Source organism: Varanus komodoensis, unplaced genomic scaffold (genome assembly GCF_004798865.1).
Source record: "Varanus komodoensis strain SLA01 unplaced genomic scaffold, ASM479886v1 scaffold74, whole genome shotgun sequence".
Taxonomy (NCBI): Eukaryota; Metazoa; Chordata; class Lepidosauria; order Squamata; family Varanidae; genus Varanus; species Varanus komodoensis.
This window is the reverse complement of record NW_025336401.1, coordinates 636,341-663,414: the sequence shown is the minus strand read 5'-3', so window position 1 is coordinate 663,414 and position 27,074 is coordinate 636,341. Positions and strand designations below refer to the sequence as shown.

General features: G+C 65.4%; 2 protein-coding genes across 2 annotated transcripts in view; one reads left to right on the top strand and one right to left on the bottom strand.

Annotated features, from left to right (window-relative positions):
• Positions 1–17,816, top strand: part of CLCN5 (chloride voltage-gated channel 5) — a 21,884-nt gene extending 4,068 nt beyond the window's left edge. Inside the window, 13 exon segments of the mRNA XM_044452751.1 lie at positions 6,685–6,837; positions 9,587–9,732; positions 10,682–10,781; positions 10,968–11,158; positions 11,396–11,518; positions 11,988–12,194; positions 12,485–12,565; positions 13,150–13,683; positions 14,254–14,440; positions 15,567–15,808; positions 15,810–15,966; positions 16,441–16,657; positions 17,455–17,816. Of these exon segments, the coding sequence (XP_044308686.1) occupies positions 6,685–6,837; positions 9,587–9,732; positions 10,682–10,781; positions 10,968–11,158; positions 11,396–11,518; positions 11,988–12,194; positions 12,485–12,565; positions 13,150–13,683; positions 14,254–14,440; positions 15,567–15,808; positions 15,810–15,966; positions 16,441–16,657; positions 17,455–17,545 (2,429 nt within the window). The 3' untranslated portion in view covers positions 17,546–17,816.
• Positions 17,811–27,029, bottom strand: LOC123034957 (tumor necrosis factor ligand superfamily member 10-like). The gene is made up of 5 exons (XM_044452770.1): positions 26,788–27,029; positions 21,129–21,275; positions 20,596–20,632; positions 20,056–20,166; positions 17,811–19,914 (listed from the first exon to the last, which is right to left on the bottom strand). Exons 1-5 carry the CDS (start codon positions 27,019–27,021, stop codon positions 19,475–19,477), a joined length of 969 nt encoding a protein of 322 aa, XP_044308705.1. The 5' UTR covers positions 27,022–27,029; the 3' UTR covers positions 17,811–19,474.
• Between the last annotated feature and the right edge of the window lie 45 nt (positions 27,030–27,074).

Genomic DNA, 27,074 nt, shown 5'->3' with positions numbered 1-27,074 from the left:
CACGCTTGGCCTGCTCCTTGGTTGAGGCCAGGCGGGAAACAGTGCCTGGCAAGTGCAAGAGAGCCAGTCTGTGGCAGGGCCTTTATATGTTTTGACTGTGTTTGAACGTTCCTTTCGATAAGATTTTATGGCATTTATGCTATTTTATTTTTTTTTAAGTACTGCTGTAAATCCCCCAGAGAACTGCGGCTATCGGGAATGAAATGCGTTCTCCTGGCAGGACAAGGGCATGTGCCCCCCGCTCCGTGTCCCACTGCCTGAAGCGCTGTTCTCCGAGACGGCTTGCAGGGTTTTGGGATGCCTCTCTCTGGGGGAGCAGGGCTCCTTCTGTGAGCTCCCGGAGAAGGAGGCCTTCCCTGAGCGTGCTCGCCCCCTTTGCTCTTCCACTAGCAGGGAGGCAAAGCCCGGTGGAAAGGCCCCCTGGGGCCGCGACATCATTCCGGGCCTTCAGGAAGGCTGATGGTCCTGGCGGGTGGAAAGGAGTGTGGTTTTAACAGCAGCTGCACCCACATGATGCCGTCGCTTCATGATCTTGCACAATTCTTGGAGAGCGCTTTGGCCCCGGAGCCGGCCAGTAGAGCCTCAGCCTCGCCACTTTGGACGTGGCCAGCCCCCCCTTCCCCAAGGAGCCATGCTGCCTTCCGCTGGCCAAGCCCCCACTTCACTCCCCCGCTTTCGAGTAGCAAATCGTGCGTAGGGCTGCTGGCAGGAGCTGGCCATTGCTGACGCTCGGGGCCGGCAGAGGCTCTGCCAGGACTGCTTTGTCCCAGGCACATGGCCCGTGTTGGTTCATCTTGGAGTAACCCCTGTGCCCAGGCCCAGCTCTGGCTTCTGGTTCCAGCACCATCAGGCGCTGAGCGGAGTGCTAGTCCTGCGACGGCCCACCTGGCGCCTCACTTCCTGCATCCCTGTGACCTGGTTAAGTGGGATGAAAGGGATGTGCCAAGCCTGGCAGGTAAATAGGAAGGAAACCGCACTGGGGAGAGGCAAGCAGCAGCACTTGGCCGGAGGGAATCCCTGCAAGCCAGCCAGGAAGGGAAAACCTGTTTGCCAGCTTGGCATCTCGTTGACCGAGATTCCCCCTTGCTAGGTCAGGCACCTGGGCTGGGCTTCTGCGACCTGTTCAGAGCAAGCACTCTTCCAGCGGTACGCCTTGGAACGGAAGTCTGAGTGATCCAGGGTGGGCGGGCCGCCACCCTGGCCAAGGGGAAGAGGGGATTAGACATCTACAGCAGCCGGACGGTGTGGCGAAATACTTTTATCCTGCCCTCTCATAACGTGGGAGTTCACGGACATCCCACTGCATGGACTGGCAGGAGTGTCGGGATGGATGCTGGCAGGGAACCCTGCTTTAGGCAGGCGTGCTGCATGGAACCTGTGCCCAGGACCGGCGAAAGATCTCTTGCTCGGGGGGCATTTTGCAACAGGGACTGGGTGCCGGTGGGTGGCTCAGGGTGGCTCTGTGGTTGGAGGCAGCCTGCATTTTGGTCCCTCTTGAGGCTGGCCTGGGGGAACAGTGGCCGGAGGATGTTCTTGGCTGGCCAGTGGGCCCATTGTCTTCCCAGAGGCCCCTGTGTGGGGGACATGATACCCCTCTAAGTACCTCCAAGGCTGCCACAGAGAGGAAGGTCAGGATCTCTTCTCGCTGATGGCAGAGTGCAGGCCGTGGAATAGTCGACTCAAGTTGCGACAACCCAGATTCAGGCTGGACATCAGGAGAAGCTTCCTCACTGTCAGAGCTATAGGACAGTGGGACCAGCTGCCTGGAGAGGTGGGGGCCCCTCCCACACTGGAGTGAAACTGGACAGCCCTCTGAGTGGGATGGTTTACCTTGGTGTCATGCAACAGCAGGGTATTGGACCCAGTGGCCTTCGTGGCCCCTTGCAACTCGACGCTTCTCTGGGGAAAGCAAGAGCCTGGGCTGCGAGGGCCTCTGACCTGATGCAACCTCCGCTCTCTTCGTGTGCTTGCACCTGCCTTCGCCTGCCATGGAAGCTGACCAAGCCTCTGCGTTCGCAGGGCGTATATCGGAGAGCCCCAGAAGCGGGGAACAAACTCCTGCCCTTCTGCTTGGCTTTCCACGGCCTCTTTCCTCCAGCTGGGGGAAATCAGTCACTCAAAATACCTTTCAAAATGCCTGAATTCCCACAAAATTGCAGAAGCGTTGAGTCCTGAGCTTTTCCACACTCGATTGTTCAAGAAACGTGTTGTTGCAGAAAGCTGGTAGAGGGGCCTCCGTCGTACAGCGACCCTGAGCACTCCCTCTGTGATCTCCTACATGGGGATCCTCCGGGGCAGCGGCTGCTCGTTGAATAGCATTCTGCCCCTTCTAATGGGCCGGTCTGGTCAGCTTGTACCTCTGCGTGGTGCACTGGCGTTGGCCCGAATGAAGCGTGGTTCAGAAATGTTTCACGAAAGAAAAGAAAAACTGGGCCGCCAGGGAGCCGGAGGACGGGTGGCCGTGGGGCTTCGGCTGGGGTTGGGCTTACTCAGCGCAGGGGAAGGAAGTTGCACGGCCCAACCGCAGGGGGCCTGCCTTTGCTGAGGCGGCAGCAGGACATTGTGCAGGAAAATGCAATCTGTGCAGTTCTTTTCCTTACACGGTCCTTCTGCTTAACTTTCTCAGTGGCTTCCTGGAAAAGCAGCCCTCCCGTTGTATGTGGAGAGATGCCGTGTTTGCCCTTCCAGGAAGCTTCAAGTGCCCCGAAATCCAGGCTGTCCGGGTGCGTGGGAGCACGCCACCGCTTCCTGTCTGCGTCTGCTCCGGTCGGCCCACTCAGAGCGCTCAGGCCAGCTGGTCCTTTGCTTGGGGCTTGCCTGGGATGCTGGCTGGGATCCGGAGAGCTGGCGTGTGGGCAGTCTGGTGCCTGAAGCGCTTGTTTTCTGGTAGCTCCCTCATTGGCCTTCGGGACCACTTGCTACTTGGGTGTGGGCTGAATGCAGATTACACCCAGGCACTGGTCTGAGCTATGCTTCAATTTGTGATGGCAGCAAGTGAGACTCCTTGGGCTACGGAAATCAGAGCGATTTTAGTGGCGGTGACGAGACCAGGTTCTCCCGGGGGCTTCTTTTTCGGCTGGTTGCTGTAGCCGTGGTGGCAAGCCCGGAAGGCACATGGGACCGAACTTCAGACACTGCCCTTGTGACGGATTGCCAGAAAGCAGCTCGTGTGAGGGCTTCTGCTGCCAGCAGTGAAACGGGGCATGTGCCAGGGCCGCCTTTGCCTGCGCGAGCAGCTTGCCCCAGCCATGCAGGGACCTCTTGAAGTGGCTGCCTTGCTTCTCCGCTTTGTCTTCCCTTCAGTTCTTGACAGACCCTTTTCAAAGCTGAAGCAGCGTGTGGCACCCCCAGATCGTCTCCTTTGAGAAAAGGAAACTATTTGACAGCTCTGCTTTCCTAAGGGGCTGAGCCTAGAGCCAGAGGTCTCACTGGAGGCAGCAAAAATCAGCTCACGCCTTCCTGATCTGAAGCTACAACAATTAAGGTATAAATATGCGAAGACTGAGTCATGTGCCTGCAGGGCCCAGAGGGGCATTCTGGAAGTTCTCGCTGGTCTCTGGGAGTTTGGCTCTGGCCCTCACATGCATGCCAGTGAAGTGGTCTGTCCACAGCGCAGTGAAGCACGAGGAGCGGCATTCCAGGTGAGAGCAGCGACCTCTGGCCCAGCATGCGGCTCACAGAGTGGCCCTTCCGATGCCCAGCGGACAGTGCGCAGCCAGCATGCGAGAGCCCATGCGCCCCATGAACTGGTATTCTTGCAGTCGTGGAGATAAGGTGCAGCCATGAGGACTAGTAACCACTGAGAGACTTCTCCTCCAGGAATCGGTCCCACTTTGGTGGCCTGCCTTTTCTATGTCCTGCATCTCCCCACGCAGCTTATTTGGACAATCCGGGTTCCAGCAGTCTGAGAAAGCGGATTTTCTCCCTCTCCATTTTCCCCCACACCACACGTGGTTTTGCCTGTGTCTGTCGTGCCTTCCTGCCTCCCGCTTACGTATTGGCTGTTCTTCTAAGCTACGAAGACCCAAGTCTTGCTTTGGCCTTTGTTGGATCTTGCCCTGTGTGACCTGCATCTCGGTCCCGCACTGAGCTGCCCACTGCAGCACCGCACCTGCTTGCCTTCGGTGTCTCATGGGGAAGGATGTGCTTTGAAACTCTGCCTTCCGGAGCAGGTGTTCTGGTCCCTACGGGAAGCTCACTTAGGGAAGGTCTGTCTGGCACCTCTTACAAGCCTTTTCCCTCCAGTGCAAATATGAACAGCTAACGGACCACCCTGACCTAAAGGAGCAGATGGCCAGAACGCAGCCCAGAAGAGGTGGCCGGAGGGGCGGCCATTCTGTTTGGACGAAAGGGAAAAGCCCCCGCTTGTGGGAGTGCGGTGGTTGCCATCTGCCGTGGGCCATTTGACAAGGAGCTGCAGCTTATGATACACCAGAACCCCTGACCTGCCCCTTGTGCTTCTCCTGGTGACATTGCAATAAGTGCGGCTGCTGCAAGACACAATTCTGGCCTTGCACAGTTCCTGCACCTCGGAGATCGCAGGCGGCATCTTTGCTGCCTGAAAAGCTCAATCTGAGCCGAAGGACCCGACCAGAGAGTGGCTTGGACCAGGCCTACCGGGGCACGAGTCGTGGCTGCTGCGGAGCGTTCCTCGGAGCTGGCCGGCGCTGCACAGGGAGACCCCCCGAAGCAGCAGCCCCTGGTGCGCCTTCCGCAGGAGGCCTGGCCTTGCCGGAAGTGGCAGCTCCCTGGACCTGGGGCTTAAGCCAAATGCTGCTGAAAAGACTTGCCTCGCGTTGAGCCCCAGGCCGGGCTCCCGTGGGCAGGGATGAGCTCCGCCGTAACACAAGCATGCCTTTGCGCACGGGTTGCGAGCAGAACAGAGCGCCCTTTGTGTGCAGATTCTGGCTGGCAAGCCAAGGAGAGTTTGGCAGGCAGGTGGGTGGGAAGGGGGGGGGAGGGAACCCAGTGAGGGTGGTGTGTGTGTGTTTGCTTATTAAATTTATAGGCCACTGAATAACCCAACTCTCTGAGCACCTTCTGTGCTCCACAGGAAAACTAACTTCAAGCCCCAGAAGGTTTTTTAGGGTTAAAGTGCACCAGAGGTCTGAGTCCAGTCTTGTAAGCAGGTCTGGTAGGAGAAACATTTCTGTCAAGTTGGAAGCATTGGTGGCGTTTTTTTCACACTGGAGGCAAACCAGGGAGGGGGGGATGAATGCCCCACGCTCCGACAGCTCCCTTCGCTGCTTTGCCGGGGGCTGCGCTATTCGCTTGAGCTTTCCGTGTCCCGTGCTCCGAAACAGGCCCTTGGCCAACCCCGTTCTCCTCCGCGTGCCGCTTGCCTGTTTGCTCCAGTGGCCGGAGGTGCTTGCACCCGAGTTCTGCTGAGCCACTCTCCTTTCCGGGGATTATGCGCAGCACTCCTCTGAAGGCGCCATGAGGTGGAAGGGAGTGGATGTTACGGTGGTCCCCGCGAAAGCACGCCTCCCCGTCCACGCCGAGGACCTGGGACGATCTTGCCGCAGCCGGTGGCGGCGGGTGTGTGGGCATTTCCCTCGTGTCGGCTGCGCTGTCGCTCAGCGGGGCCGCCTGAGGTCTCAGTGCGTGGGGGGCGGAGGCGTGTTTGCAGTGAGCACGCAGCGCAGCCACACTTGGGGGACATGGGTGGGAACGGGAGCCAGGCTGGGCGCATGGTCCCTGCGCAGGGGTCCACCGTGTGATGGCTGCCTGGGGAGGATTCTCACCTGACGTCCTGGAGACCCGTGGCTGCCAGTCAGCGTCTGCAGAGCTGCCCTGGGAGGGAGCCAACATTTCACCCCTTAACTGGGGGGGACAGTCCTCCCTGAAGCGTTTGCTTATCTGTGCACAGAAAACTGCCCCCCCCCCCCGGCAGTGTGCACATGCACACACACGGCTTGACAAATCGAACAGTCACGTGCTGGCGAACCTCCTCGCCTCCCTTCGCTCTCAGATCCGAAGTGCTCCGTCTGCGGCGGCACCCGCAGGTCTGCGCACCGAGACGCAAAGGTGCTTTGCCAAGCGTGCCACCTTCCGGCCTAATCCCAGAGGAGCTGGCACACAGGCCCGGCCCTTCCGCAGTGCCGCCGCGGCCTGAGGAGGGCCCGGCCTGGTCTCTGGCTGCGCAAGGAAAGCGGCTCTGAGTTCGCGAAGGCTCAGCACACTGGTTTCCCAACTGCTGCAACACCAGGACGCTAGATGTCGAATGCACCACTTGCGGGGAGGCCAGAAGGAGCTGCATAATTTGACATGTGTGGATCAAAGCCGCCTTTTGAAGGACATTTAAGTTGCTGGGTTGGGAATCTCTGCGATCTTATTCCAGACCCTCCTTTGCAAAGGCAGCTGGGTGAACGAGGAAAGCGGGAGCTGCACAGTACGTGGAATCCCCTGTTGGGACGGCTGGCGGGGGCTGTTCAGCCTGTGCCCCGAGGTTAGGAGCCTGCCGGTCACTGGAAGCCAGATCCGAGAGGCCGGCCAGGTTGCAGAGCCCAGATTCTGTGCCGGGAGGCTCATCCCATCAGAAGCTTCCCAGCTTATTAAATAGGTGCAGGCCAGCCCCGTCTTCATCAGCTCTGGCCAGCTTGGCGGGCCTCGCGAGGATGTGGGTGTGTGTGAGGTTGTCCCCGCCGCTTTGGCAGCAGTGACCCCGTGTCATCCCTGCCCCAGGTCACAGGCCCTCAGCCATGGAGAAGAAGGACTATCGGCATGGGAGTTTCCAGAGCAGCACCAGCGATGAGGACATGGTGGAGGTGGCCGGAGGGACGCTGGACTTCTCCATGGCCGACGATGTCCCTCCCCTGGACGGAGGCATGGCGGAAGGTAATGCGGAGCGACCCGCCGCCCTGCAGCGCCTCCGCTCGAAGCCTCTTCTGCCAGCGGGTCCCTCGCGCGGCTGCCGCATTCGGTTCGGTCGGAGGAGGGCGCCCGTCCGGCTTGCTGCTGGGACTGGGGAGGAGGAACCTTGCAGCGGCTCTGCTCTTGCTCCAGGAGTCGGCAGACCGAACCTCCCCCAGGGAGGGCGCCAGAGAGGACGAGGGGCCCGGCTGCATCAGGCTTGAGCTGGGGGAGGAGGCGGGAGAGCAGCGGTGGGTAGCCGTCTTCCCATCTTCCCTGCTGCTTGAGGAGGAGACGCGCCCCTCGGGGGCTGCTGGTTCTCAGGGGCGAATGCTGTCTTCCACGTCAGAGTGCACCCCTGTGGCAGTGGCCGGGGCGCATGGGCGGGAGGGTGCACCTCTCACGCCCCTGGCTAGTGGGCCTCCGGTTGGCACATCTGGCTGGCCCGTCTGCGAGCAGCACGCCGGACGAGGGGGGCCCGGGCCCGATGCTGCCTCAGGGCTGCTCTTGCGTGCCGCCTTGGGCTGGAAGGCCCGGAGGGCCGTCGCCGTCGGTGGGGATGCCTGGGGCCTGGCTCCCAGGACGGCCCCGGCAGAGGGAAGTCCCCGGGCGGCTGTGGGCCCAGGCTCCCCGCCCTTTCAGCACAGGCCAGGGGGAGCACCCGGCCTGGCAGAGAGAGGAGCAAGCGGCGGGGCGGGACGGGGCTCCCGCTGGGTGTTCCTGCCCCCGCTCTGGCACCCGCCTTCAGTGCAGACAGCTGGAGAGGCGCTTTCCCCGCGTGGGGAGTGCACTGGCAGGACACAAGTTGCGGCAAATCACTGGCCAGGAAGGGAAAGCGGGACCCCACCCCAGCATCCCGGAGCCGAGCCGCCCCCCGCCACAAGAGGCAGCCGCCGGTCAGCCTGGCTCACGGGCTGCTGCTGAGTGAGGGGATGCTTGGGCAGCCCGGCGGGAGGCCTGGCTCGATTCCCGCGTGGCTCTGCCGGGCAGCACGGAGGTGGCGAGGCCGCTGCCCAGAGAAGGGGGACTGAGAGCGCTCGCCTGGGGAATGGGCGTCTCCCGGGCTGCCGCTGCCGTCGGGCGAATTGCCGCGAAGCCACGGGGAGCCAGCGTGCCTCTCTCTGCTTCCTGGTGGACCAGCAGCGGGGAGTGGTGCTCCGGGTCGTCGTGTACTGCGAAGGCTCCTGTTCTGGGCTCTGGGTGCAGAGGTGGAGGCACGGCTGTCGGCAGGCTGGTCGCTGTGCCCGGCGGCATGGCGTCAGGGCTCCCTGCCCCAGGGAACACGAACGACCGGCAGCTCTGGCTCTGGAGCGGTGGCAAGAGAGCGACGAGGGCATGGCGATCTGGGGGGGTGTTCTTGCGCACCGGGGCCACATGCCGCTCAGTGATGCAGCTGCCCCCGGCCCCCTTCTTCTGGCGTGGGATCTCCTGGCTGCCTGCAGCCTCGCTCTGTAACCGCCACCAGCGGCCCAAAAAGCAGCTCCCGGGCGTTCTTCCGGCTGCTTGTTCTCCTCGGCATGGAGGCACTTAAAGATTAACTTGGCCCCGTCACCTTCCTGGGAAAGTGACTTTGCTCCTTTGGGACTTTGCATTCCCTCCTGCGGTATCAAGGAAGGCATTTCTGGATCGTTTCCGCAAGCGAGGTGTGCTTGAGGCCTGTGCGGCTTGTGGGGAGAAGCAGAGCACCGGGCCTCCTGCCTGCATGGCCCCGGGGTGGGCGCCCGTGTGTGTGCCTGGGGTCAGGCTGCCATGACCCCCAGCAGGGCTTGCTTCGGTCAGGTGCGCGTCTCCGGCAATTGGGCAGGGGGTCCTGCTGGCCAGTTAGAGCAGGCTGGGGGCCGGTGCAGGCCCCTGCGGGATCTCTCGGGCGGGAGCGACGGGCTCTCACGCACGGCGGGATCCAAGGCACCTCGCGGGGGGCAGCAAGCCCTCGCTCGCATTCCCAGCAGGAAGGAGCGTCCTGGGGCCGTCTCGGTGGCGAGGACAGCCGGGCACGTGGCTGCTGGAGCAGGGGGTGATCCCACATCCCGCCGCAGTGGGGGGGCAACATTTCCTCCCTGGGAGGAGGCTGCTGAGGCGGCCTGGTGGTGCGGAGCAGGCCCACGGCAGGGCAGGGCAGGGCAGGGCAGGCCAGCTGGAGCCCCGGGGGGCGTGGCGGTCTTTCCTCTCCCTGCCCCCTCTTTTCCCCTGCGTTCTTCGGGCCCCCTTCTGCCCGGGTAGGGGTGGTCCCTGGCAGAGCTCTGACCTGCCTTGCACTGGAGGGTCTCCGGGGTGGTGGGTGGCCTCACGCAGCCCGGGAGCTCTGGTGGGAGCAGGACCCTCCTTCTGACTGGGGGGCTTCCAGGGCCTCTTAGCAGCCCTTCGCACTCGCTCGCTGTGCCTGGGGGAGCAGGCAGCCCCCCAGAAGGTTGCCTCCGCCTCTCCTGGAAGGGCTTTCGGGCGACTGGGGCGTGCGTTAGTGTCTCGTTCCTGCAGTGCTCACGGATGGCTGTGTACACTACCAGTGGAACTGGGGCCCGACGTGCGGGCGCACGGTCAAGTTGGTGGGCCCTGCAGGCAGGGGGCCTGGTTGTCCTCCTTTGGCCCCCACCTCGGGCCCCCCGTTCGGTGAGAGGGCTTGCCTTGGCTTGAGGGCTTTCAGGACAGTTCACAAAATAGCGAACTAGTAGGATGAGCAAAAAGCAGGCAAGCATCCGCCCGTCGGCAGCCTCCCCACCCTCGCTCTGCTTCGCAGATTTCTCTGCATACAACGGGATGAACGGTGCAGGCAAGATGATGGACTTCCTGGAAGTGCCCGTCCCCGGTGTGGGGACCTATGAGGACTTCAACACCATCGACTGGGTGCGCGAGAAGTCTCGTGACCGGGACAGGCACCGGGAGGTCAGTGGCGCTCCGGGGGGGGGGGGGGGGGGGGCTGCCCGCCACCCCATCCCCGCAGCTCTCCTTGAGGCACCGTCCGCATGGCGGCGCCCCTCGGGTGCAGGGACGGGGCGATATCTCCCAGCCCCGGAGTGGAGCCAGTGCCTGCGGAGCCCAGCCTGGCGAAAGCGCTGGCTGGCAGAAGCGGGCCGACGCCGGGCTTCCTCCGCTCTGTCGGCTGCCAGGCTGCCCCTGGAACAGGCGTGGCCTCGCGAGCAGGCCGGGGTGGCGATGCCGCCGCAGCCCCAACCAGCCCCTGCTGTATTTGGAGCACTGCTGTGGGGACACCGGTGCCTCTCGCCGGCTTCCTCCGCACCTCCCGTCTGGGGGAGCCTGTTCTCCCCTGCCGTGGCCGCTTTGCCCGCACCGGGCGGCCCAGGAGCCCACGCGTCCCGGGCAGTGCACGGAAATTACGAAGCACAGGCACCAGGTCGGGAGAGCGGAGTGGGAATACACTGACACGCAACACGGTCTGAGCTGCTGAGCCGGTTTCGGGTGGACGCTGGACCCCACCAAGCGGTCGCTGCGAGCGCCCCGCCGTTTCTCTGCTCCCTCATCGCCAGGTGCCTGTGCTGCCCGCCGGTCCTCTGTGTGTCGCCAGAGGGCCGGGCCAGCAGCCCGCAGTGGGGAAGGAGGCTGCGCACTCCCACGGCCTTGCCTGGCGGGAGGCCGCGGGGCGGGGCGGGCCGGGCCGCAGCATCCCGGTGGGGTCGGGTCAGGAGACGGGTCTGTGCATATCCCTCCCGGGGCCCCCGGTAGCGGTCCAGTGGCCCTGCCGGCCGGGAAGGATGGGGACTGCGGTCCGACGTGCCTGCAGGGCAGCGGGCTGGGTGTCGCTGCCCTGTGCCGCCTCCTGCACAGCAGCGGGGCAGAGACACGGAGCGCCCCCCTCCCCGACGCTCTTTTCCAGATCACCAACAAAAGCAAGGAGTCCGCGTGGGCCCTGCTGCACCGTGTCAGCGATGCGTTCTCCGGGTGGCTCCTGATGCTGCTCGTGGGCCTGTGGGCAGGTGAGGGCTCCCGGCCGCGGCCGCCTGGCCTCCGGCGCGCCCCCGGGGCTTGAGGCGGCAGGGAGGAGGCGGGCGGGCGGCCGCCCATGGGGGCAGGAGCGGGCGCCGCAGGAAGTGGGGCAGCCCCTCCCGAAGGGCCGCGCGGTCTCGCCACCCCTCCCCACTGAGCCGGGCTTCTGCTCGCAGGGGCGCTCGCGGGCCTGATCGACATCTCGGCCCACTGGATGACGGACCTGAAGGAGGGGGTGTGCCTGAACGGGTTCTGGTACAACCACGAGCACTGCTGCTGGAACTCCCCGGACACCACCTTCCAGGACAGGGACAAGTGCCCCGAGTGGCGGACCTGGGCCCAGCTCCTGAGCGGCGCGGAAGAAGGGGTGCGCCCAGGGCTGGCCCTGGCGGGCGGGCGGGGGGGCGGGCAGGCACCGTGTGTGGGGAACCCCCCCCCCGGGCCCCCCCCCCCCCGGTTCGGCTGCAAGGTGTCCCCGGAGCCCTCGAGTGGAGCCGGGCAGGGCAGGCAGAACTGCTTGCCGGGAACCCGGCGGCGCCCTCGCGTGGCTGGGCAGCGTCTCGTCCCCAGAGGACTGACGGGCTGCGCCCGCTCTCTCCCCCAGGGAGCAATGGCCTACGTCCTCAACTACTTCCTCTACGTCCTCTGGGCGCTGATGTTCTCTCTGCTGGCGGTGCTGCTTGTCCGGGGCTTCGCGCCGTACGCCTGTGGCTCAGGGATCCCTGAGGTGAGGATGGCTCCTGGCTCTCGCGAGGAGCAACCCCCAGGGCAGAGCCGAGCCCGGTTCTCCCGGCAGCCGCGGTGGGCTTCCTGCGGGGCGGCACAGCCCTCTGCAGATGCATTCGGCCCCCCGCCCCTGGCGCTCCAGGTGTTGTGGGGAGACCTCCGCCTGCAGCTGGGGAGTGAGCCCTGCAGAACAGCCGCCCTCTGCCTGGGCCTCGCTCCCTTGGAGAGAAGGGGCGTGAGGGCCTGGCTGGAGCTCGGCTGAGTCAGAGGCCCGGTCGACTGTCCAGAAGGATCCCCTCCACCCCAACCTGCAGCTGCCCCGCCGGACGCAGGGGCGCCTCTGTGCGGCGTTCCCAGCCGCACGGGGCCGGGCTGGCGCTCAGCCTCCGCCTGCCCCAACCGCCAACCCCCCCCCCCCCCCCCCCCGGGGTTGGGCTGCTGCTGCTGCAGTCCTTGGGCTCGGCTTTCAGATCAAAACCATCCTGAGCGGCTTCATCATTCGAGGCTACCTGGGCAAGTGGACTCTGCTGATCAAGACTGTCACCCTGGTGCTGGCCGTCTCGTCGGGCCTGAGCCTGGGCAAGGAGGGGCCCCTGGTGCACGTGGCCTGCTGCTGTGGAAACATCCTGTGCCACCTCTTCACCAAGTACAGGAAGAACGAGGCCAAGCGCCGGGAGGTGAGAACGGGCTGGCCGGGCTGGCTCGTAAAGGAGGGCCGCGCCGCTCCGGGGGCCGTGAACCTGCAGCTGGCCAGGCTGAGGGCGGTCCTGGGCCCACGCCACCTCCTCTGCAGCTGCTCTCCAGTTGGCCGCACAGAACTGATGCCCCCGCTTAAAGGCCTGGCCGGAACCCGGACTGCGCTGCTCGGGCCGAGCGAGAGCCGAGGCGTTGTGAGCGCCGGGCCAGGCCCCTCGGCCAGCGCTGGTGTGAAGGGGTGCAACTGACCGGCTCCGCCGTCTCCTTTAAGGTCTTATCAGCCGCGGCTGCTGCTGGCGTGTCGGTGGCCTTCGGAGCCCCCATCGGGGGTGTCCTGTTCAGCCTGGAAGAGGTAAGGGGCGCCCCGCGTCCCCTCACCTGCCCGCAGACTCCCTTGCCTCCGGCCCCTGCGTGGGCCGTGGGTCCCGGGGCGGCACGGCATGCTGGGTGCCCTGCGCTGCTGTCCACCCCGGACGCCTGTGGGGAGGGCTGTGCCCCGTGGGTTCTGCCAGCCTGCAGCATGGGGGCGGGCCCCCGCTTTTCCGCAGAGGGCCCCGGACAGTCATGGCAGCCCCTCGCGCCAGGCCGGGAAAGGCGGCTTCTGGGGAGCCGTGGCTCCGTGCCGTGCCAGCCCCGCTGAGCAGCGTGGACGAGGGCCCGGCTCAGCCCAGCGTGCTGCCCGTGGGCAGGAGCCGCCTCGGCGGCCGGTGCCCTCCTCTGGGCCGCTCTGAGCCCAGTGCCAGGAGGGCGCATGAAAGCGCAGCGCAGCCCGTGGCGGGACGCGGCGGCCTCCCTCTGGCCAAGGCGCGGTCGATGGAGGCGTGTGCGCTGCGTGCCAGCCGGCGCAGCACGAGGGCGCCTCGCTGGGGGTGCGCGGGGGCGGAGCGGGGAGAGGAATTGGCGCCTCCCGTGAGCCGCCCCTCGCCCCCCGCACAGGTCAGCTACTACTTCCCGCTGAAGACGCTGTGGCGCTCCTTCTTCGCAGCCCTCGTGGCCGCCTTCACCCTGCGCTCCATCAACCCCTTTGGGAACAGCCGCCTGGTGCTCTTCTACGTGGAGTTCCACACGCCGTGGCACCTGCTGGAGCTGGTGCCCTTCGTCCTGCTGGGCATCTTCGGGGGGTGCTGGGGGGCGTTCTTCATCCGCAGCAACATCGCCTGGTGCCGCCGGCGCAAGTCCACCCGGCTGGGCAAGTACCCGGTGCTGGAGGTGCTGGTGGTCACGGCCGTCACGGCCGTCCTGGCCTTCCCCAACGAGTACACGCGCATGAGCACCAGCGAGCTCATCTCGGAGCTCTTCAACGACTGCAGCCTCCTGGACTCCTCCAAGCTCTGCAACTACCTCAACGGCACCAAGGGCGAGGAGCTGCCCAGCCGGGCTGCGGGCGCCGGCGTGCGCACGGCCATGTGGCAGCTGGCGCTGGCCCTGCTCCTCAAGGTGTTCGTCACCGTCTTCACCTTCGGCATGAAGGTGAGCGGGGACGGGGGTCTTCCCGGCACTTGGGGGGAGCGGCGTGGCCCGGCGGCTGGCGGAAGCGGGGGGCCGGGGCACGTCTGCCTGCTCTGCCCGGGAGCCCTCGTGGGACCTCCGCCGGAGCTGAGGGTGCAGCCCACCTGTCGTGCACATAGAATGGGAGGGCAGAAGCACATGTGGCCGAGGAAGGGTGGGACGCACCTGCGGAGCCGGCGGGTGGCGTCGGGAGCGACGGTGTTCCAGCGGCATGGCCGGGGGTTCTGGGGCGGGGAGGGAGGAGGGTGCCGGGGCAGGTGGAGAGCCGGGGTGAGGCGAGAGCCCTGCCTGGAAGCCGGGGGGTCCCCAGGCAGAGCAGAGGCCCACGCTCGCTGCTGCTGCAGCTGGCCTGCCCCGCCTGGGGCGGGTGCCGCCCTCTCCCGCCTGCTCCCAAGGGGGGGCCACGCCCGAGTGCCCCCCGTGGCTCTGGCCACGTGGGCAGCCGCCCCGCTCCCACGGGCCCGGGCGCTTGGCTCTGCTCGGCTCGGCTCGGCTCGGCTCGGCTCGGCTCTGAGGGCGCTCCTTTCGCAGGTGCCCTCAGGGCTCTTCATCCCCAGCATGGCCGTCGGGGCCATCGCGGGCCGCCTGCTGGGGGTCGGCATGGAGCAGCTGGCCTACCACCACCACACCTGGGCCCTCTTCCGGGGCTGGTGCAGCCCCGGGGCCGACTGCATCACGCCCGGCCTCTACGCCATGGTGGGCGCTGCAGCCTGCTTAGGTAAGTGGCAGGGGTGCGCCCGGCCCAGCGGCCCCGGGGGCGGGCGGGCGGGCTCCTCGGGAGGGATGGTCCTGCCAGCCTCTCCCCATGCCTCCCCCTCCAGCCCCCCCGGGGCTGCCCCACAGGACCAAAAAGCGCATCTCCTTCCTGATGGTCCGGATGCTGCAGGAGCAGACCTCTCGTGCAGGGGTCTGAACGGGTGGATTCTCGGGGGGGACCCGGGGATCGTCTGGAGAGTGCTTTTGGCGCTCTCGGGGGCACGTGGCACCGGGGCGCAAAGCGATGGCGTGGACGCCGGCGTTTCCATCAGCCCTCGCCCCCGCTTAGTAATCTGGCCCAGAAGTCAGAGGAGGAGGTACACGTGGCTCGGATCTGCCACCGTGGGGTTCCGACGCTCTCCAGAAGCAGGGCCTCTTTGAATGCCGCTCGCTGAAAAGCGACCTCGTTTGGGCTGCTCGTTGCAGTGAGGCCGACTGTCGGGGAGCCTGTGCGGAGTGCTGGACCGGGGCCTAGAGGATCCGGCTCCAGCCCGCATGCAGCCCTGGCGCTCACTGGTGGCTTCGGGCCAGTTGCTGCCTCCGCCTAACCTGCCTCCCCGGGTTGATGCCGTGAGACAAAAGGGGAAGGAGCGCCAGACCAGCCGCCGTGCTTCCTGCAGGAAAACGGGCGGGATGCAACTGGCGCGCGAGAAACGGCATCTGTGGGAAAGAGGAGCTGGGGGAACGGCCGTGCCCAGGCGCTTGGAGCGGGCCTGGCCCCCCTCGCCCCCTGGGGTCTTCCCAGAGGCATCAGGCCAGCCCCTGCGAGGAGGGGTGCTGGCCAGCGTGAGCGTGTGCCCGGTGCCTCCCGCCTCCCCCGGCCAGCAGCCGAGGGCTCCTGTGGCCGCTTCCACCCACACGCGGTAGTAAGTGTGCAGCCGCAGCGACAGCCCATGAGCATGATGGCTCTCCCGCAGCCTGGAGGACTAGGAACTTACTTCTGCGTTCTGTTCAAAGCCATGTCGGTGCATCAGAGGCTCCCCCATTTGGGTGCATGTGGCTGTTGAGGGGAGGCAGAGGAGGGGGCAGCGGTGCGGGGTGCTCCTCGGGGCCCGCCTCGCTGATGGGGCTGGCGGTGTGCGCCGCAGGTGGGGTGACACGCATGACGGTCTCCCTGGTGGTCATCATGTTTGAACTGACCGGCGGGCTGGAGTACATCGTGCCCCTGATGGCGGCGGCCATGACCAGCAAGTGGGTGGCAGACGCCATTGGCCGGGAGGGCATCTACGACGCCCACATCCGCCTGAACGGCTACCCGTTCCTGGAGGCCAAGGAGGAGTTCTCCCACAAGACGCTGGCCATGGACGCCATGCGGCCGCAGCGCAGCGGCCCCCCCCCTGACGGTCCTCACGCAGGACAGCATGACGGTCGAGGGCGTGGAGGCCATTGTCAGCGAGACCACCTACAGCGGCTACCCGGTGGTGGTCTCCAGGGAGTCCCAGCGGCTCGTCGGGTTCGTCCTCCGGCGGGACCTCATCATCTCCATCGGTGAGAGCGCAGATGGGCGACGGGACGGGCAGGCGGGCGCCTTTCTCCCCCTCCCCAGGCACATGGCTGGGGACCTCCGGAAGGGCTTCCGCTCCCCCACGGCAGTGCCAGGCCAGTGGGGGAGCGGAAGGGGGGTCCACCCGGCCCACCGGCCACGGAGCTCCCACGTGCCGAGCGCGGCGGCTTCTGGGCGAGGTGGGGCCCTCCCTCGCGCGGCTCGCCTGGTTCCCACGCCCCCTGTCCGTATTTCCGGCCCCATCCTGCAGCTGCGCCGTGCTGCTTTCTGCACGTGATCCTGGGCTTTTTGGTTGCATGTTACCTACTGGCCTGCTCTGGTAAGAGGAAGGGCAGTGTAGAAGATGGACTACCCCTCCCAGAGAGCAAGACCGCCTGAGGCCTTCCACACGCTGCCCGCCATGGCCGCCTGCACATCCCACCTTCCCTCTCCGACCGCTCCCTTCTCCCGCCCCCCAGAAAACGCCCGGAAGATGCAAGACGGAATCGTGAGCAGCTCCATTCTGTACTTCACCGACCACTCCCCGCCGCTGCCTCCCAGCTCCCCGTCCACCCTCAAGCTCCGCAGCATCCTCGACCTCAGCCCCTTCACTGTGACCGACCAGACCCCCATGGAGATCGTGGTCGACATCTTCCGCAAGCTCGGGCTGCGCCAGTGCCTGGTCACGCACAACGGGTGAGCGCTGCGGGGTGGGGGGGGCGCTCCTGCGTGCTGGACGCCCTCGGCCTTGTGCCGGTTCACGTGGCCGCTGCGCCCCTGCACTTCCGCCAGCACGGGACCCGCCTCGCTCACTGCACCTTTTTGCAGGAGGGAGAATCCCGTGGGAATTCCGTTCCCAAAGTGGTGGTTGGACGTGGGACCAGCGCAAAGATGGCCACGTAGAGCAGGAGAGCTGTTGCATGTGTGTTTGTGTGCAGGGAAGGGGAGGGGGTGTTGAAGCACATCCAGAAAATGAGGCAAGACACATTAGATATCTAATAATGGAAAATATATTGTATATTCAAGTGATACACATATCAAAAATAGAAAAGCTGGTGAAAGAATGGGGAATTCAGTCATGTTTCTGCGGGGGGAAAAAATCCCCTTTTTAATATTGGTTCCTCAAAAGGTCTATGTCATTTTTGGCAATTAATTGAGGGTGCCTAGTTTTCATTTCTGCTCTGGTTAAAACTCCCCCGCTCCCTCTTCAGCTTGCCAAGGGACTGTGGGACCTGCTGCCCCTGGGGGCTCTCCTGTCGGAGAGGGGGCCAAGGTGGGCAGGGCTTCCTGAAACGGGGCTGGTGGCCCTGGCAGAGGCTGACTTGCTGGCTCTTGCTCTGGGTTTGCAGCCGGGCAGGCGCCCCCCTTTTCTTCTCCCTGCATGAAGGTTAACGGGGTCCAGCAAATGAGCTGGGACGGGGACATCGCCTTCCTGATCGCCTGCAAGGCTCCAGCGCTTCGTAACCTCGGCTTCTGTGCACGCTCTCTTTTAGGAAGCTCCTGGGTATCATCACCAAAAAGGACGTGTTAAAGCACATTGCACAAATGGCCAACCAGGATCCCGACTCCATACTGTTCAACTGAACAGGAAAAGGGGGGGTACTGCCGCTCCCCCGAGGAACTTTCCAGAATGGACTCAAAGTTTCACTTACTGAGAATCTGGAGCCGTCTTCAGAGCTTCCGATTATGGAGCTAATGATAATCATGTTTTATTTTTTCTACAAGATAAACATTTGCACTATATAATCTGTGGAAATTAATCTTCTTTAGAAGAAAAGACTTTGTTATATAATTCTTTGGAAGTTGCATTTGGGGGGTAATTCCGTGAAGAAGTAAAAGCAACAATAGAACTGAATCGGCCTGTTGCTGTAATGTTTAATTTCTTGCTTCTCCAACAGGTCGGGTGCAGAAGGAAACCAAGCTTTCCTCAAGCCCGGCATAAACCAAGGAAGAGTGGGATGGGGCTTCACACGCCACCGTGCAGGTTGCTGCTCAGAAAGGTCTCAGGCCCCGGGGCAGCTCCACGCGAGGCCCATGCCCAGGACGCCTGGCTTCACTGCCCCACGTCCGGGGCACCCTTTCCAGGCGAATCCGGCAACCAGGCCCGTGGCAGCTTCATCCGGATCAGCGGATTGGCCACGAGGGGCTGCCCTTCTTCAGCACAGGCGACCGGCCGCTCCGCTGCTCCTTGCTCCAATGAAACCAGGCTCCTCCGGCAGGCCTGGGCCCGTCCGTCCGTCCGCGAGCCGTCTGCCGCTGTGGGGCTGCCAGGAACACCTGGGCGCTCAAGCGCCTCCTGGTCTCCCGTCAGCCTTGCAAGGGAGCCGCAGCTGCGCCACAGCTCGCTCCCCTGCCCTGCCGGCAGCCTCTGCAAGCCTGACGGGACCTGCCTGCCCCTCCCCTGCTCTCCGCAGCCTCCTGCAGGGCCTCCAGAGTGGCGTGGACCACACGGCGCAGCTGCCCCCCTTTGCTCTGGTTCGCTGCCTGGAGGCGCAGCTTCCTTTGCTGGTGACTGGCCTGGGGAAGAGGCACTGCCCAGCTCACAGCAGAGAACGGCCCCGATTCTGCCTTGAACTCCCCCCTCGAGGATCCCACTTGCCTCTGGCACACCCACAAGAGCGGGGCGAAATGGCTGGGAGGCTCGCCCAGGCTCTGGGTCGGCGCCGGGAGGGAGGCGGGGAGATCGCCCGCGATGTTCAAGGGAAATCCAAGGAGACATCCAGCTTGACGCGGAGTATCTTCTCTCGGGTCAGGGGCAGATCCTGTAATGCGCGTGGGCAGGACGAGCGCCAGAGGAGCTGAGGGGGGCTGCCTGCAGGGCCCACGGACGCGCCACCGCCTGCCCCCAGGAGGGAGAACAGCCCCCTTTTCTTGGGCCGCTTCCAGTACCACCCAACAGGGACTGGACACGGGGAGGTGGGGAAACGGTGGGAAAAGCTTCACTCGTCTCACTTAGGAATTTCCACAGCGGCTGAAGGTGCAAGAGGGGAAGGGCCACGCCGGATGTGTGCGTCAGGAGAGTTCATGCTGCAAGCCTTGCATCAGCTTTTCACCAACTCGGCAGAACAACCCTGGGTAAATCCCGACCGTCCAGCCACCGCGGAGGTCCACCGTGCGCCTTGATCCAACTTGCGTCTCGCCTGCCCCAGTCCCTGCCTGCTGGATCAGCCACTGAAATGGAATCTGGCAGGAAGGTTGTGCGCCCCCGCCCCCCTGCAAATCTCATACTTCAGCAGAAAAGGGATGGGAGAGGTGTGTCCCGGTGGGCCCCGAGAACGTCGTGCCAGAGGGAAGAGGTGCGGGAATGCAGCTCCGCCAGGCCACGGGGGCTTTGCCGACCGCGCGCCGGAGGCTCGGCCCTCCCCCACGATGCCGGGCCTGCCGCCTGTCCGGGTGAGCGGGCCCCGGGTGCCGGGGTCCGGGCCAGGCCGCGTCCTCTGCGCGGCTGCCCAGCACACGGGGGAGAGCCGCCTCAGGCCGGCCGGCGGCCGCTCCGTGCAGCGCCGCTCCGGTTCACACGTCGAGGCGGAAGGCTCCGAAGTAGCTGCCCGTGTGGTCGTAGTTGATGTCCAGCGAGGAGACGGACACAAAGAGCTTGTCCCCCGCCCGGAGTTCGAAGAGGCCGCCCTGGTAGAGGGCGTGCAGCCCGTAGGTGGCGTCCTGGGCCCAGCACTTGGTGCCCACCCCCTTCAGCAGCAGGATGTTCTGCCCGGAGGCGCTCTGGCGGTTGACGCACTGCACCAGCTGGTGGCCTGCGGCCCGCGGGTCGGCGCCCTCGGCGGGGTAGCGGAAGTAGATCTGCGTGTAGACGTAGTACCGGCCCGCCTGGCGCACCTGCAGCATGCCGTCCCGGTAGGTGATGTTCTGCAGGTGGGTGTGCATCGTGCGGCTGGCCCAGTGGGGCAGTGGGTGCTGGCACGAGCGCTGCAGCTCCCCGAAGGGCCGGGCGCTGGCTGGGGGAGAAGCTGGCGTCACCGGGGGCCCTCTGCCCTGCCACGCCCCCTGACCGCGGCCCTCTTGGCCACCACGGCCGCAGGGGCAGGCGAGGCCCGGGCACGAGCCCCTGGGGCCCCCCGGCTGCGCTGCCGACTTACCTGGCTGCGCCGGGCTCTGCCGCCAGAGCGTGAGGTGGGCAGAGGGACTGCCGCCGGGCCCGGTGCGCGTCAGCGGCCCGCCCGAGGCATTGCTGTGCTCGCGGGGTGCGCCTGCAGCACAAGAGGAGGTGGTCCAGCTCGGGCTGGGCACTGCCGCCCACCCGCGAGGGCAGCCCGGTGTCCTGGGGGGAGTCGGGGCGCGGCAGCACCGGCCTTACAGGCTGCCAGCTCAGATGGAAGGCTGGGGCACCGTGCATCGGGCAGGCCCCTTTCTGCGCCCGGGCGGGGGGAGCTGCACACTTCCCCTTGCTTCTCAGCCCCCCTGGCCCAAATGTCGGCACCTGGACCCAGCAAAGCCTATCGGGGGCAGCAGGCAGCCCGCCTTCGAGCCCTTCCCTTCCCTTCCCTTCCCTTCCCTTCCCTTCCCTTCCCTTCCCTTCCCTTTGGGGACGAGTCAATGTGGCCACTTCCCCAGAGGCTTACTGGGCACCCCGCTTTCCACTGCCCCACTGTCCGCAGGCCCTCGTGAGCCAGACTCACCGCTCTGAGTGCTCTTGCGGAGGATGCCCTCGGTCACCTGAAACGGGAGCAAGGAAGGGGCTCAGAGGGGGCCCTGGGGAAGCGGCAGGTGGGAAGCCTGGCTAGGGGTCCAGCAGCCCCTAGCTGCTGCCACAGGGGCCCCACCTGCCTCTCCCAGCCAGAAGCCCCAGGAGCGGCTCTCCGGAACGAGCAGAGTGGAGAGCCGCGAGCGGGACGGCGAGCGCGCGTCTCAGCCCGCAGGGGCTGGAGGTGGGAAGGTGGAACTTGGCTGCCATCTGTGGCGTGTCTCCTCCCCCGCAACCTGGGCCGCTCTCCCCTTCGGCTCCCACCCACCCGTGATGGAGGCGTCTGTCCGGCCGCCCCCAACTGGTCATTCAGGCGCTGCACACACCCGCTGTGGCGACGGGGTGGCGGCCGTGGGCACAGGCAGGCTGGGCGCCTGGGGTGCGAGGGGGCTCAGTGCAGGCCCCCGGTGCCTTCCGAGCCCTGCAGGGCTCGAGCGGGCCATGGCCACCTCCGCTGGCCGGGCTTACCATGTCGATGTAGTCCTTGATGCTTCCAGCCAGCTTGAGGCACGAGTGGCTGCCGACCAGCTCCTCCGAGTCGGGCAGCTCCTGCAGCCTGTTGAGGAAGAGGAGGCAGCGCAGCTCCTCCGAGCTCCCCTGGGCTTGGCTCTTGAGCTGAGGAAGAGAAGCGATGCCGTGGAGAGGGGGGCGGTTAGACTGACCAGGACCTGCTTGCGTGGCTGGGGGGCGGCGGGCAGCCACGCATCCCTGCCTGGGGAAGGAAAGGCCCCCCCTCGGCACCCCGCCGGCCCTTGGGCGCCCTCTGCCAGCACCGCCTGTGTCTCGCGTGTCCCACCCGCAGCTGGCAGGGGGCACCCCAGGCCGCATCTGCGGCCGCCCTGCCATGTCTGGCCTCAGATCCTGCCCTGGCAGGGATCCGGAACTGCCTGAGCCCATTTCATGGCCCCCGCAGCGGGAGGCGCTGCCCTGGCCCACAGGGGTCCAGACGCAGGCCCAGCAGGAGCTGCCCACGGCCTGCTGCCCAGTCCTGCCAACGCAGCCAGAGAAGCTGCCCAGGAGCAGAGACAACGCGGAGCGCAAGGCTCAGCCAGGGCCCTGTGGCCGGGAGGGCCCAGATAGGCGTGTGGGCAGCGGCCGCCCACTGCTGTTCCCGGCAAGCGGGCCTGAGTGGCGTCCCACTTGTGAGACAGGCAGCCTGTGGCTTCGCGCTTGGGAGTCTGCTAGCCACACAAGCCAACGGCCTTCAGCCCATCTTGAGGAACTCCGGTTTGCCGGGCCCCATGTGAAGAAGCCTGCTCTGCCCCCCATCTGCCAAGAACCCTCCCCGACCCGCCTGACCCACGCACTGTCTCTGCGCCGCACAGGCACGAGGACGTCCTACCTTCCTGCTGAACCCAAGGCGGGTGGGGGAGGGAGCCTTGCCCCCACGCAAGGCCCTCCAGCAAGTACCCATCTTCCCCAGCTCTCCAGGGGGTGACGCGACGGATGGATGGGATCCCCACGGGCTTGTCTCTCAGAGAATGCAGAAGAAAGTGTGGGCTTTCCGGCTGAGACTGCCGGAGGGGGAGTGCTCAGAGCGAGGCAGAGAGCCCATGTCTGGGGCAGGAGGGGAGAGGAGGCTGGCCAGAGCCGGCCGGGGCGCACGCTGCTCCCCCCCTCCCCCGCTGGATGTGCCCAGAGACGGAGCTGTGGGTGCTGCATGTGAACAGTGGTGGGATTCCACCTCGTCCATCCCAAGCCGCACGAGCCCGCCGCCATCCAGGCAGTGAGGCCAGCGCAGCAACGCTCCACTCCTCAGGGGCCCTGCGTTTTTCGCTTTTCCGTAAAGGATGCGTCCTCCGCCCCCGTTCGGGGCGATTCCACAGAGCGCCTGTTATGCAACTGGCCTGTTTCCTTCATGGATCATCCCGACATTCCTTCTGAGTTTCCCCCCACTGTGTCCAAAATCATTTTCTCCCTTCCCAGAAGGGAAGATGGAAGAGCAGGACAGGGACTTCCGGCCAGTTCCGTCGCACCGTAAGCAGCTGCTGCGTGGCAACAAACGGGCCCCGGAGGTGCAGCGGCCGTTTGGCAGATGTGCAGATCCTCGCAGCCACGCCGACGGCTGCGAGGGATTGCCGCAGCTGCGCGAGGGGCGAGCGGCTGTGAGCCGCCCTGCAAGGCTTGCGCCCGGGCAGCGTCCCCGCACCGCCCTCGCCGGCCTGCGACAGGCTCCTCGGCAGCCTTCCAGAGGCTTCCCTTGAAACAATGCAGGGCCGATGGGGAAACGGAATCCAGGCTAAGCCTGTAAGCTGCTGAAAAGTTGCTGGGGAACTTGCCTCAACAGCCCCACCCATACTTCCCTTGCTGCAAAGCACGCACGCACGCACGGGGGCAGACCCGCTGCCAGCTTTCCCGATTCCCGCATGTGCCTGGATGCCGCGTGCGACGTGGAAGCTGCCGGCAGTGGGCAGCTTGCAGGATCACCAGAAGGGCGTGCAAGAGCACATGTTCCTTGATCTCAGGTTTGTGGGTCACAAGAATGGCACAGCAGGACACGGCACCCGTTCAGACAACTGCTGCAGAAGGGGCAGGAACCATTGTTCTTGCGAATGCCTCCTTGTGCTAAGCGGCTGTGCAGCAAACACCCTCACATGAACTGGACAGCTACAAATGAAGAAATCGTAGCATTCCTCAAAAGTGGCAACAGCGCGTATGGGCGGAGGCAGTGCCTACAGCTGCGGAAGAGGTGGAAGTAAATCAGCCGGTGAAGCCGTGCTACTCGCTGCCCTCCCACTGGCTGATTTTGCCATGCGCTGCCGCTCTCCGAAGAGCGGGCCCCCTCCCTCTGCAAGTGGGCGAACGCTGGAGGGCGAGCAAGCAGCCACGCCACGGCCCAGGGCTGTGCCGGAAAGCAGGCAGGGCTTCTGCTGGCTGGAGCGTGGCTGGTGGGACTGACCTTCTGGGAAATTACAGATTTCCTGGCAGCAGTTAATTATTGCACAACCGGTGCCATGCGAGGCAGAGTGATCCGTGGATGTGCCAGGCACGGCCCCTACCCCTCAGCACCTTGCTGCTCACAGTGCCTACAGATGGCGCTCCCACTTGCCAACCCAGGAGGACCACTCGGGGGAGCTTTACAGAGAGCAGCAGCCAGATGGGCCCAGGAGGAGCCTGCAGCCGCGGCACAGGGCCTCCCGCACCTCTGTGGGCAGAAGAGTTCGTGCCAGTTCTCGGGACTGCTTGTTGATCAACAGGTTTTCTTTATCACCCAATAGCTGAAGCTCTCTGGACTTACTCCGTAAGTACAGCATGGAATAAACAGATAACGCCTCATAAAATTGCACAGAGAACAAACCATCTTCAAAACACATTTTTACAACTGAGCAGATACCCCCGGTCCATGTGGCTAGACCTGCAGGTCATCGTCAAGGCGCCCTTTGTGGCTGGGTGGCTGCCATCAGCTGCTCGCTGTTGGTACACGGTGCAGTTCGGCATCACCCTTCACTGGTGCTGCGGGTGGGTGACTCCTCACAAACCAAGGAGCAGGCAGGCAGGACACCCAGCCAGGCAGAGGCGGCGGTTTGTGCTGCCCCTTCAGCAGCCCCAGCTACTCACATGCAGGCCCTGCTCAAGCAGCTAGCTGCCCCTTTTCTCCCTGCCTTGCTCCAGGCGACGCAGAAGCCAGCTGCTGATGCCCCCCCCCCCCCGGACTGCAGAGGTCCCTCAAGCAGAAATGGGGAACTGGTCGTGGACTTCCCCTCCACCGCCGACACGCGCACACGGCTGTGCAAGCGCCTCCTCCCTGGCTTGCCCCCTTGCAGCTTGCAGGATCGCGTTTTCATCGCAGGCCGAGAGCGCGTATCAGATGCACCCCTTCACCATCCACACATGACCTGGACTTTGCCCACGGCAGTTTCCCTGGACTCCCGCAGCAGTCAGCACCCCAACTGGGTTTTGCATGGGCACGAAAGGCATCGTAGGGGACCCGAATCCCATTTTTGCATTGCACGGCAGATGGCAAGAGCAGTCCTATCCTGCTGGAGCCCAGGCACTTTCCTGTGATGCGGAGAGCAACCTTCAAGGGATGGCGAAACTCCCTCCTGGCCCCTGTGGGACAACCAGCCGCTCGGGTGCCTGCGAGCCACGGAGCTCCTGGACAGGCTCCCGGACGTGGACAGGCAGGCGTGGCTGTATCGGACTCCAGCTGCAGGGGGCGTTGCTGCATTCGTTGCCCACGAGCTGCTTTTGCTCCTGGTTGGTGTGTTTAACGTCTTGTACACCAGGAGCAGCTTGCCTATTGGATGCCTTAAGCGTGCCATGGGAAGCGAGCTGGAGAAAGAGATGCCAAGCCAGCTCCACAGACCCTTCGGACCAAGGCCCCAGGGTCTCCCCGTGGGAAGTCCCTCCTCTGGAACAGGAATGCCTTGTGGAGCAGCTCTCCCAAATCCAGCCTGCTGGGTCAGAGGTGACTCCTCCCACATTCACCCCAGGGACCCAGGGCACGCTTATCAGGGCAGGGCCAGTCTTGACCCCTCCCTCCCTCCCTCCCTCCCTCCAGACAACGGACAGGCACTAGAGGTCTGCAGCTGCAAAACAGGCCTCCCTTTCGCCTGGGCACTCCGTAGCACAAGTTTAAAGAGAGCCTCTCCAAGAAATATCACGGGGAACCCCGGAAGTGTGTGTTGAACTCCAGCACCCATCCCAAGCTGAAGGCAGGCTGAATTAAAAAGCAGTGGCTTGACGTCCCCTTTGGATTCTGTTTAAAAACAGGCTTCAAGGCCTGGTCTTAAGACCAGCTGGGAGCCGCTTCTAAGCAGCAATTGCGAGCGGCGCTGGGGAGGTCTTACAGGGGAGTCCCAGGCAGGTCTACTCAGTCGTGAGCTGTACTTAGTTGAATGGCGTTTACTTCCAGGAAAGGCTTGCAGGCCCACCCGGTTTCACTGGCGTTCCCAGAAACTGGGCTGCAGGTTCGACTGCAGTGGCCGATCCAGCGTTTCCTGGCATTTCGTCGTAAATTCATTCGCTGCCTGCTTGTGGGCAATCTTCGGGCTCCACAAAACTGCAAAAGCCAAGCCCTCCGGCAGGGAGCTTGTCCGGCTGCACCTTTCTCCCTTGCTACCCGGAGTGGGGGAGGGGAATCCAAAGGGACGGGCAGGGACTGGGCGGCAGCAAAGGCAGCCTCCTTTCCTCCCCGGAGCCTCCGCTCCTCCCAGGGCCTGTCGGGCCACCCGAGCGCTGCAGAGGCTTCTCGCCGGTGCCAGGCGCAGCTGCTCCGCAAGCCCGCTCCTGCCCGGGCCTTCCAGACATGCAGCCGCAGCCCCCCGAGCCGGGCCCTGCCGCGTGGGGGCCGATGGGCTCTGCAGTCCGGGACGTCCAGCGGCGCCGGCCAGGCAGCTCCTCCCGGCGCTCCGAGCCAGGGAGGGCGGCTGGGGCGCGCTCCGTCGGAACTGTGTCTGTCAACAAAAGCCGCGGCGGCTGCCAGGCGGCGGGAGGTGCTCAGCCATCCGGCCCCGCTCCCACCATTGTCTGCGCTTTCCCTGCCCGGAGGGCGGCGACACCGCGGCGGCGGCGGAGAGGGGCAGTTTTGCTTTCTCTTTCCCGCGGGCCACGGGCTCCCCGGGCGCCGCGCACGCCAGCCAGCGCGGAGCTGCACAACCGGTCAAGGCACCTGGCGAGCGGGGCTGGGGGAGGGGGCAGCTCAGGTGACCTGGGAGCCTCCGGCTCCGCCGCTCCGCCTCGGCTCGGCCCGCACCCGCTCCAACCTCTCCGGTGCAGCGCGAAGCCGGGCAGGCTTGCTCGGAGGCGACCCCGCCGAGTCGGCGAGGACGCGCTCTCCCGCGGCAGTTCGCAGCGCACCCTGCGGCCATTCCGTCGCGATCCCGGCCGGAGGCGCCGCCGAGCCCCTGGACGGGTCGCGGGCTGTCTGCGACGCCGCTCCCGGGAATCGAAGGGGGCTGCTTCCCAGGAAATGCCGCCGGGGCTCCCGGCAAGGCAGCGCGGGTGGCGACCGGGGAAAGGAGACCTGGCTGAGGGGGCAGAAGGGGGCACCGGGCGCGGCTGGAGAAGGGGCGGGCGGAAGGGGCCGGGGCGCTGCTCCGGACGCCACGCGCCCGACCCCGCGGCATCCCCGCCTCCGCCGCGGGCAGTCCGAGCGCGGCGCCGCGGCCGCGCACCCGCGGCTCACCTTGGCGATGGACATGGTGAAGTAGACGAAGAGGCCGGTGGTGGAGGCGACCTGCAGCGCCACGATGGCCATGGCGGCCACGGCCAGCCAGACCGGGCTGCACCGCTTCCTCCGGCGGCGCTTCTCGCCGCAGGCCGGCGCCTCGCCCTCGGCGGGTCCCAGCATGCGGGCGGCCGAGTCGCTGCTGTCCGAGCGGAAGTACTGCTGGCCCGCGGGGGCCGCCGCCTGCGCCATCCCGGCGCGCGACGCAGAGCACCGACGGGCGCGCGATCGCCCCGCGGCCGCCC

Bases quoted from the DNA above. Each gene is read 5' to 3' on its own strand.
- LOC123034957 (XM_044452770.1), bottom strand. From the start codon at position 27,021: ATGGCGCAGGCGGCGGCCCCCGCGGGCCAGCAGTACTTCCGCTCGGAC. The intron at 21,276-26,787 runs GTGAGCCGCGGG...TCTCTTCCTCAG, and splicing joins TCACCATGTCCATCGCCAAG to CTCAAGAGCCAAGCCCAGGG. The intron at 20,633-21,128 runs GTAAGCCCGGCC...CTCCCGTTTCAG, and splicing joins TCAAGGACTACATCGACATG to GTGACCGAGGGCATCCTCCG.